Consider the following 10,525-nt stretch of genomic DNA (forward strand, 5'->3'; position numbering starts at 1 on the left):
ATAGGAATATATTTGTTTATCATAAAAATTTTAAATTTAATATCTTTGTTGTTTGTGTAGATGTTAGAGCTCTGAAAAAGAACTCAAAAATGCTTCATCAGTTAAAGAACAAGTTCAAATGGATATAATTATTATGAATTAATATTCATTTATGTAATTTTTGTAAGCTTTAACAAATAAAGCTATTCACAGATCCCCTACCTAAAATCGATTGCTTAAAACAATCATACGCCCTGTTATTCGTCTATATTACGCATACGTAAATTATAAATTTTAACCATTTACTAAAGGTATAAGAATAACTTATTTATATGCGTCCAATATATTAAAATTTGTAAAGAAATTTTTTAATTTTTAAGTAAATTTTCCAACAATCATCCGCCCTGGTGTACAACAAAGTATTAGGGAGCAGATCGATTCTTATTAGGGCATGCTCATCTGAGTAATTAACTAAAATTTGATTTTACTTTCTATAAAAACAGTCCTTGACTTTTCTAATTGTTTTGTTATATTAAATAGATGCAGTTCTTTTGGATATTTCCTTACAAAAGGTTTCAAAAATGCAGTATTTTTATATATACATATATATATATATATTTCATAATAATTAATCATTACAAAACAAAAAATAAAGTCCTACTTCAAGTCCTTTTCCACTCATATCTACATCTAAGTATTATGGGACTTTGAAACATGGTTTTTAAACTAAATGATATTCTGTATATTTTGAGCATTTTCTAAAGCCATTTCTAAGCCTGACTAGTTAAGATAAGCCCTAAAGATTCTATGTTATCTAGCACACCTCATAATCAACAACTTAGAAAGAGAAAGAAGGCACAATTTACGATTGACCAAAATGTTTACAAAAATTCTGCCTAGTCTGACACTTTGAATTATCGTTTATTTCTCTCACTCTCCGGCTTTATTTATTCTTTATTTTGCATTCATCTCTTGGCATTTTGATATCAGTTCCTAAAAAATCTCTCATTTTGGTTCATTACACAAAAATGAGCTGAGCTAAGCGAACTGTGTATATTTTATTTATTTTTTTTCCTTTGTATTCGGTGTGATATTTTTTCTACATGCATATATAATTTAAATAAAATTAATATTCTCAACAAGTGCGGCAAATAAAAGTGCGACACCCACACCACACGCATACCCATACCCATACGCACACTCGCACACAGAGTCACACACTCATGTGCTCGAATGAGTAAATACATAGACCCGTATTATCCTCCAAACCAAGTTTGTCACATAACAAAAGGACTAAAAGGACTAAACAAATGATGCATGATGACGACTACGCAAACCAGAGTGCCAAAGTATTCAATCACAACTACAATATGGTTTTCTTTTGGATACCCTTTCTAACAAATATTTGACTACAATTTGAAATCTAGTTTCTGAACAGAAGTTGCAGTTGGAGTCACCCTCAAGTTGGTGCCAAAAATGGTTATACCCATTTGCGTAAGTATATATATGTGTAAAGAGAATAAAATAAAATAATACCAACTCCCACACATTGTAGAAATCTACTTGCCCTTGGACCAACTTCTTGTAACCATGCTCTTTATGCAAACATATATATGGGGAAGACAGTCTGTAAACAATGTTCCTTTGTCGCACCCGACCCCCCGTTCACCCATCGCAATGTCTTGCCATATGCCTACAACAAATAAATTACAATAACAACAAACGAAATTTGAAGAATGAGCAAAAGCAACAGCAAGAGCAAAAAAGAAAAAAAAAATAAGAAAAAGGACACCAAATGAAATGGAACGCAGCCGGGGAACCAAAAAAAAAAAAAAAAGCATGCAAAGAATTTAAATTTATCTTAAATATGCAAATTTAATGACACTATCGAGATATGCAAATTGCGTAGCAGTAGCAACAAAAATAAAAGAAAAATTGGCAAAGAAAAAAAAAAATAAGCAAAAGCTGATGCTGAAGCAGAATACGAAGGAGGACGAAACGAAACGAGAAAAAAAAAACAGCAGAAAAGAAAAATGAAGCAAGAAATCAAAAATGCCAATACTCTCGAACACATCTCTAGAATGCGATACTAGAGATGACAGCGTGAAATGATGCAGAGTGGAATGGAGTGGAGCGGAGAGTATGGTATCGTAGTTAGTTCCGATAACGCCAATCACTTTTTATTTTTAACCAAACTAAACGAAAACAAATGCCCCCACGGCGCTTCAAAAGATTAAATATGTTTAAACGGATTGAATGTTGGGTTATTCAATAGTTGGAATGAGTCAATGAACAGCTCGAAACCACATGATGATTTGGAATTGAATTAGTTTTTCAATTTGAATGGTTTAAATTAGTTTTTCTTTTTAGTGAGTAAACAATTGCTAATGCTTAATGAATTAACTTCGAAATAAGGAGAAAAAGGAACAAAAGATATTGTTGATTTCGAAGAGAGCACAATTTTGTTCATTCAGTTTCAATTTCAAGTGACATTTTAAGTCTAAAATTCAATGAATACTTTGGAATCAATGGGAAGTATTTTTTAATGAATTTAACCCATAACTTTGTTTTGAAAATTCTTTTCCTATTCTAAATGATTGATAAAAAGTTGGATTAATTGCAATTAATGAAGAGTATCAAAGAGTTCTTCGAAATGGTAATTGAGAATATACGAATTAAATAAAGTCATTACAAAGGAACTACTTGATTTATGGAAATGCAAAAGTCAATATTTTAGAATTAAATAATTTAACTAAATAAAGTACAACGAATGGTAATAGTTTAACGATATTTATAACATTTTTAAATTTGGAGAAATATCAATTTCCCGTTATTTTCAGAGAATTTATAGATAAAAAGAATTCGAAAGGTTTTTTGTTCGTTTTTAGATTATTTTTGTTTAAGTTTTATTTGAAAATGTGATCTATTTTGTTTTGTTTGGTTTTTTTTTTTAAGTGAAGAACTCGATTAATTATCATCTCTAGCGTCTGCCCCCCTCCCCCCCCCCCCCCCCACCCATTCTTCCCATTCACTCTTCTCATATGCAGTGTTTCCACTTTCGCCTAAAACGCATGAAAAATAACATATTACGAAATGCTGGTCGAGAGGAGGCGACTCCCAACATTCAACACACACACACACACACGCACACGCATACACACACAGCATCTCTGCGGCCAAAATGACGACGCGTTGGTATTTTCATTAAGTTTGGCACCATTTTTCCCTCCTGCCCACAACCCCTCGGCATTGAGCAACAAACTCCTCACTGGGGCTTTTTTTTTTTCTTTTTGCGTTTTCTTCTTGCCTCGCCGCTGGAAGCAAAAATTCTTGTCGCGCACAATGTGAAGCATACAGAATAGAAAGAGAGTGGAGAGGAGAGAGAGAGAGAGGCAGAGTGAAGGAGGAGTAGCCTGCTACGTGACCGTAAGCAATTTGCAGTATGAGAAGAAGGCGGCGGAAGGAGGAGGCATCTCAGAGGCATCCGAGAGATACGAGAAGTAGAAAAAGATGATGGTACGAGGCGATGGTGGCGGTGGTAGCATTGCCTCCACTGCGTAATCGCATCAAGAAAGTGAAATGTCAGCTGTTTCCATCATCTTTTTAGCCGAGGAGGCAGCAAGTCACTCTTTGGCGCTAGGCTTGGCCAAAATGGTATGTCGGTGTATGGGGGAGGTGGAAGGAAGGGGGGGTGTTGTCGTGGCCTAGCTGGAGTTAAGCTGAGCTCCCTGGCATGTGACTGCCAGGAATTCAGGCTAGTTAAAAAAGAAAATATCTGTATATATGTACATACATATATATATAGACCAAGTTTTCCTAACGGAATGCATTGTATAGGTCACTGCGTAAGCCAACCAGCTGGACTCAAAACGTTGCTAGGAGGATTCTCCTTAACCCAACCCTCTCAACCATTTTACCCATTTTATTTTTTCCTTCTGTTTTTGCCTGCCTTGGCGCGTGATCTAAGCATAATTTATGACTTATGCTCCAATGTGAGGGGACGTCAGTGGCCGGGGGGCAGGAAGGGTACAGATAACCTGACTTACTTGGCAGATTTTATTTGCTTTTTACTACATTTTCAATCATAATTATTTTCCATGTGCTAATCATCGTCAATGTCCATAAATTTTAATACAAAAAAAAAAACACCACTTTAATAAAATATAATTTTGGCTAAGAATTTTTATTCAATATTTTTCAATCTATCAATTGTTGGCGTTGTTGTTGTTGTTGTTGTTGTTGTTGTTGTTGTAGTCGTTGGGTCCTGGTAAATCGCAACGTATATTGAATATTTCACGCATCTCTGCAGTGGTTTTCCCCTTGATTAAATCCGCTACAGTCTTACAGCTACCATGTACAATTCCTTCTATATCTAAATTCTCGGCAGCGTTCATTAGATCAAAAAGTAGAGTCAAATCCATTTTGAAATATTCAATATCCCATGGACTCAGAGTCAAAGTATTGTCTCCCATCTCCTCTCGACGTACAGGTACTGGTTCATCCTTGTGGTGTTCGGCCCAAATGAGAATTTTGGCCAAAGTCGTCGAATGGACATCGGGCAACGAGATGATGGCAGCTCCATTCTCCACTTCGCACTCCAAAAGCATTTCTTGTATGGTGCTTGAACATTTCACGGTAGCTGGACTCACATCAAAGGTAATATTATCCAAAGTTTTAAGTTTTATCGACTGCATAGTTGTATTCTGCATTTTAATATCAGAAAGGGAGAGAAAATTAATTTTTTTTTTTTTTCGTATCGTTCAAGGTTGGATTTTGGAATCAAAGTGAGGACTGGGTAGAATATAATTTGGCAGCAAACGATTGGGTTACTCTAGTGTCGATGCCAGATTTCATTTCAACTCCAATGACAATGCAAAAATAGGTAGAGTTGCCAGTTTTTTGTTTTTGTGGAGTTGGTACTAGTTCCAAATGGTTCTAATTTACCATCAAATGGTTCTAAGGGTTTTGCAAATAAATTGAAACATGGAAATAAACACGCTGCCAGATGATATTTCAATGGCAACTATGAAAAAGGGAGTAAAGAAGCCAGACTTTCTTCACACAAAAAGAGGGTACTTAGTACCAGTTCCGTGTTGAATCAAACCCCTAATACTTATAGTCCATTCCATTGTCCTAAAATTGTTTCAATTTCAACGGTTTCAATTGATTTTTTTTTATCGATTTGCTTTGAATTTAAAATTCACAGAAAGTTGCAAGAACTATGAATTTCAAATGTGAAAATAAATTCCAAAAAATCAGAATGAATTCATATTCAAGCAATCTGACCAATTGACAATAAATAGAAACATAATAGATTATATTAGACCGATAAATAGTGTTAAATATGTTTGTCGGGGTTTGGGTATAAAGCAAATAATATCTTGTTACATTTCGATGGATTTCATCAATAAGTTAGCATCTCAATTAGAAATATCGTTTATTCTATTTGCCAAAAGCATATCAAGCAATCAAAATTTAATTTATTTCATATCTATAAAGAGACCATAAAGTTTTAGACAGAATTTCCCACACATATTACTCGCCTCTGTCTCTCTCTCTCCCTGTCTCTAACTCTCTCTCTCTGTTGATGGGGACCCGTTCGTTCTTCATACCCCTTTTAGACCCTCTTTCTCCTCGACCAGCTACACACACACACACACACACACACACACACACACACACAAGCTTTCCCACTCATAGTCTCTCATATTCAATTAAAACTATATTTTATGCTTGGCAAAGACAAACAAGCATTCAAATGCGAAATTTTCCTCCTTCAAGCAACAAACGAACCAAAAACTCTTCAAACTTATTAAACTTCCCCCCAAAAAAACAGCTCACCTACCGTATAACTAACCCCCCTTTATTCCACTCCTCCCCTTTCTCCTTCTCCTCCTCAACCGCCCCCTGCCTTATCCATTTAGGAGAAAGTTGAGCAAATCATTTTGACTCAAGGAAACTTGACAACAAATAAGTTTAAGTACATTTAACTTTTGGGCCGCAGAAAGAGATACAACTTGCTGCAGCAGAATGAGTTAAGCCAAGGAAACGCAAGCACAAAACGACAGAGAAAGAGAGAGAGAGAGAGAGAGAGGGAAAGAGAATGCGGAGAAATGGAGTAGGGAAAAGTGGCATCAAGTAGTCATTAAAAATCAAGCAACACTATGATGGAAACACAAAAAAAAAGTTTACTCGGCAATTGCATTAAAGATCTATTTGGTTTCATTATGGGCGGTGAAGGGGAGGGGGCTAAAAACTTTTCGCATACATATTAATTAAGCAACAACTTTTCCTTGCATATCGTACTCATCATCATCATCGTCATTATCGTTTTCCTCGTTGTTGTCGCCAGGTGAGAGACAATATATATATATATATATATGTCCACAAATTAGTGAGCAGAGGAAAAATCAAGCAACTTTTCTTGTCATTAGCTAAATGTTTGACACAAACAAAAAGCGAAAAAAAACAAAAAATTGAAATGACGAAAAGTGAAACAAAACTTATTAATTTTGTTTGTCAAGATTTTTTTCTGTTTATTGTTTTGTTTTTTAATACCCTGTAGCTTTCGATCAAATTGAACCTGAAGTCGTTTGGAATACTTTTTCGAATAATTGAGAACTCGCAAGGAAATTACAGCAATATCTTTGGTAATTATTACAATATTCTTTATATATGTATGTAGGTATATATCTATTTATTCAAATTGAATTCAAAGAATTTTCTTTGAAGATTGTTTGCAGCACATGATAGATGATTCATTCTTTCCGGAATCTAATAAAAGTAAGAGTCAACTGTGAAGAAAACTCATCTCAAAAACCCAAATTCAAAACCCTTTGAAAGCTCTAGAGATCAATGGATCTTAGTCCTGTTTCTTAGTCCTCGCTTCAATTTCAGAATGACAGTGAAGGAAGTCATTACAAAAGTTAAGTCTATAAATTGGGCAGTACGAATTTCTATTCGTATGGATATACATAATTCTTTAAGTCAATAATACCCACTTAACCAAATGTTTAAATAACATTAACAAAAAAACTGAACTAAAGTTTTTTTTTTTGCTTTACACAAATATTTTAACAATAATATTAAATTGAAGAAAGGAGTTTTCAGAATTGAAATATGTTCAAATTTAAATATGTTTCAATACTCAATCCATAGGTGAAATAACACGATTCTTTAATACTCAAATTTGTTCAGAAGTGGGTATTTAAATGTCGTATATATGATTTTTTGTATGTGGCCTAGAAGGTAAATTGGTTGCTTCAACAGAGGCTGAAGGACAGAGAGTTGAGGCTATAAACAAATGACAGACAGACAGAGAGACAACGCCATGTGTCACTCCATCATTTGGTGTGTGTGTGTATGTACATATGTGTGAAAGGCTCGTTAATTAGGGTGTGAAAATAAATTTGCTCGTTGACGCAGAAAACAGGACAACAATTTTTTCGAGTTCACAATTTTCCCATTTTTACGTAAATGAGAAATGATAAATTATACAAGTGCCTTTTGTTGTTGTTGTTGTTGCTTTTGCTGTTATTGTTGAATGCTCAAGGAATTTGATGAATTTGAAAAGTTAATGACGTTGAATTAAAGTTAACTTTGTTTGCCACAGAGTAGATTATTTACATTACTTTGCATTTACTTGAGCAATTCAATTGAGACATTTACATCAAACAAAAAGGATGAAATACCTTATGAAATACCTTCTTTGATGCTGGTAATTAAGTAATAATGCATTTTAGGTATCTACTAATAATTAATGCAAAAGTTTTTGGAGTAATTACATTTAATTACTTGCACAAAACCTATGCGAAAATTGCTTAATCTTATTGACAAACCAAAATCAAGATATCCGTGAACAATTACTTAAATAATTTAATTATATTTTTGCTTGTGCAATCAATTACATCAAGCACTAGATACTTAGTGACTTGTTTTGCAGGTTACAAACATAGTTTTTCAATTGGTCCATAAATATTCTGCACACACCAAAACTTTGTGCGATTCGCTCAGTGAAAATGTAACTAAATTTTATCTCTCTCTCTCTCAAACACTCTTTAGTACATACTTCATTTCAGAAATTTATCATTTCACATTTACACCTTTTTACCAACCAAGTCCAATCGTGCTTTTTAATTACCATCTGGCAAACTGACAAAAGTTCATTAGTATTCCAAAGTACTTTTATTTCCAACGGCAAGCAAACGAACCCAACAACCACCCAACCACCAAGTCCAAGAACTAACAAACATCTAACTAGCAATTATCTATATAGAATGCCGAACACGAACGAACAAATGCCGAAAGAAATTAAATAAAGCATAAAAATAAGGCAAAGAATGGAAACACTACACCCACACCCACACACACACACACACACACACTACACAGACATATATACATACATATGCACATACATATCATATAAATCAGCTTATAAAACTTTCATCGTATATCAACACACTAATTATGGTAATTTTATAATTTTTCTAAAAAACTCAAGACCGCAACAACAAAAGCTAAACTGAAACTCAAACTCCAAACTCAAACCCATACTTGAAACCGAACCGAACTGAAGTGTACCAAAAGCCATTCCCGGAGGCGTTTTACTGTTGATGTTTAATAAGCCAAATATTCCCAAAAAGGAAAAAAAGGACGAACGGCGTACTGTGTGGGCATAAGATGAACGAACGGACAGATGAACGCGGTGGAGAGGGAGAGAGGCGGCCTAGGCAACTAGGCAGGAAAACAAGTTCTTTTCATGAAATTTGAACATAAATTCCAATGAACGAAACAAAACCATAGTTCTGCCCACATTTGGTGTGTGTGTGTGTGTTTGTGTGGAAATTTAGCGTCTTCTTTTTTGTTGTATTTTTTGTAGTTTGCTTTTTGGCGCTGCCTTTTAGGCACACCCCAACCACCTCCTTTTTGCTGCCCATTGCTCCTTGCATGCAGTTTAGTTTTACTAGGATCTCTAGGGAGGTCGGACGTAAGGAAGAAACTGCCCACTTGCCAGTAAGAAAACGCCATTTCGACCAAAAAAGCCAAAAACTAGCAAATAAAATAGATTTCAAAATTGAAAATGATCGACCATGTTGAATACCTTAGTCATAGTTTGGGAAAAAAAGTAATTTCCATCTAAATGAAAGTTACAAATGGCAAATTCTTAATAATAATAATAAACTTGTCAGTAATTCCTTATATATAATAGGATAAGTATTTAAATACATTCTGTAATTGACTACATTCTTTGAAATAACAAGTAATTTGTTTATATCAAAAAAGAAAGTATTGAGGTATTTACTATTTAGTTATGTGCACAAATTCTTTGTATATATCAATAAAGAAAGTACACAAGTAAGTAGATACGTGCATACTTAAATTCCTCTATTGTAATTGTAAATACTTTGTACATATCAGCAAGAAAAATACTTAACTACCTTTCTAAATACATACTTGCTTAGAGAGCAACATTTTCTGGAATAAAAATTTTTCAATTAAATAGTTTATTAATAAATGTTTTTGTTGGAATATCAATAATTACTTAAACAAACTTATTACATTTTAAGGTGGCGTTGATTTTATTTGAGAAGAAATCATAGAAATGTTATTCTTGTTGAATCAAATTTTCGAGTAGTCTTTATAGATACCGCGTTATAAATAGAAATCGTATAAAAAAACTTACTAGCTGAGGGATGGAAGATGGTGGGAGGATAATAGTGGCGTAGGTGGTGGGCGTTTTGTAACATAAAGTTTTGTGTGTTCGACTATGGGACACTTGGGGGGAGCAAGGAACAAGCAACCGACCGAACGACCGACCGACCAAGAAGAACGACCCACCACTGGCAAATCAACTTTGCAACTTGAGACTGTTGCAGTCTATTAAAATTACGCCAATGGGCAACAGCAGTGGGCGAAGGGCAGTGTGTGTTAGTGCCCTTGTGTGTGTGTGTGTGTGTATACATGTGGGCGTGTCAAGCGCAAGCACTAGCCATGGGCGCTAAATTAAAGGCAACTGCAGCAGCGTCGACGTTGGCGTTCTTCTTCATCATCTGCTGCTTCTGCTGCTGCTGCTTCTACAGCTATTTCTTCTTCTTTTGCTTCTTCCTCATGCAGAGCTATGTTTCCGGCCGCCTCTGGCAGTTAGCAAACCCAAGGAACGAGTCTCAGAACAGTTACTAACGATGACATCGTGAGTCACGTAGTTGCAATGAAATGCCAGCTAAAAGAAACTCGTTACGAGATATTTTTCATCTTAAACCAGTTGGGAATTCAAAGAGATTGTGTAAGCAAATAGAAGAAATGTCTTTGGCATTTTCAATATATACAATCTCTAACATGACAATTTCTCTCTACTGGCATATCCTGTCCTGGTCCTGGTACTGGCCTGCTACCCTTGCCACTGTGTAGTTACTCAGTTACGCTTCGCCTGGGCCTTTTACTTCTTCTGGCGTTCCTTCATCGTCGTCGTATTCTTCCATTTAGTTTGGGCTTCTGTTTCGTTCGGAGGCCGGCCGCAGTGCATCGTAAATTTAAAGACTATCAG

At 35.0% G+C, this 10,525-nt stretch overlaps 1 protein-coding gene across 1 annotated transcript; it reads right to left on the bottom strand.

The window, feature by feature from the left end:
• Positions 1-4,183: 4,183 nt before the first annotated feature.
• On the bottom strand, positions 4,184-4,810 carry LOC6639196 (S-phase kinase-associated protein 1). Its single transcript, XM_002062009.4, has one exon. It carries the CDS (start codon positions 4,686-4,688, stop codon positions 4,185-4,187), a length of 504 nt encoding a protein of 167 aa, XP_002062045.3. The 5' UTR covers positions 4,689-4,810; the 3' UTR covers position 4,184.
• Positions 4,811-10,525: the final 5,715 nt, after the last annotated feature.

This window comes from Drosophila willistoni, assembly GCF_018902025.1.
Source record: "Drosophila willistoni isolate 14030-0811.24 chromosome XR unlocalized genomic scaffold, UCI_dwil_1.1 Seg144, whole genome shotgun sequence".
Lineage (NCBI taxonomy): Eukaryota > Metazoa > Arthropoda > Insecta > Diptera > Drosophilidae > Drosophila > Drosophila willistoni.

Coding starts and splice junctions, on each gene's coding strand:
- LOC6639196 (XM_002062009.4), bottom strand. CDS start 4,688: ATGCAGAATACAACTATGCAGTCGATAAAACTTAAAACTTTGGATAAT.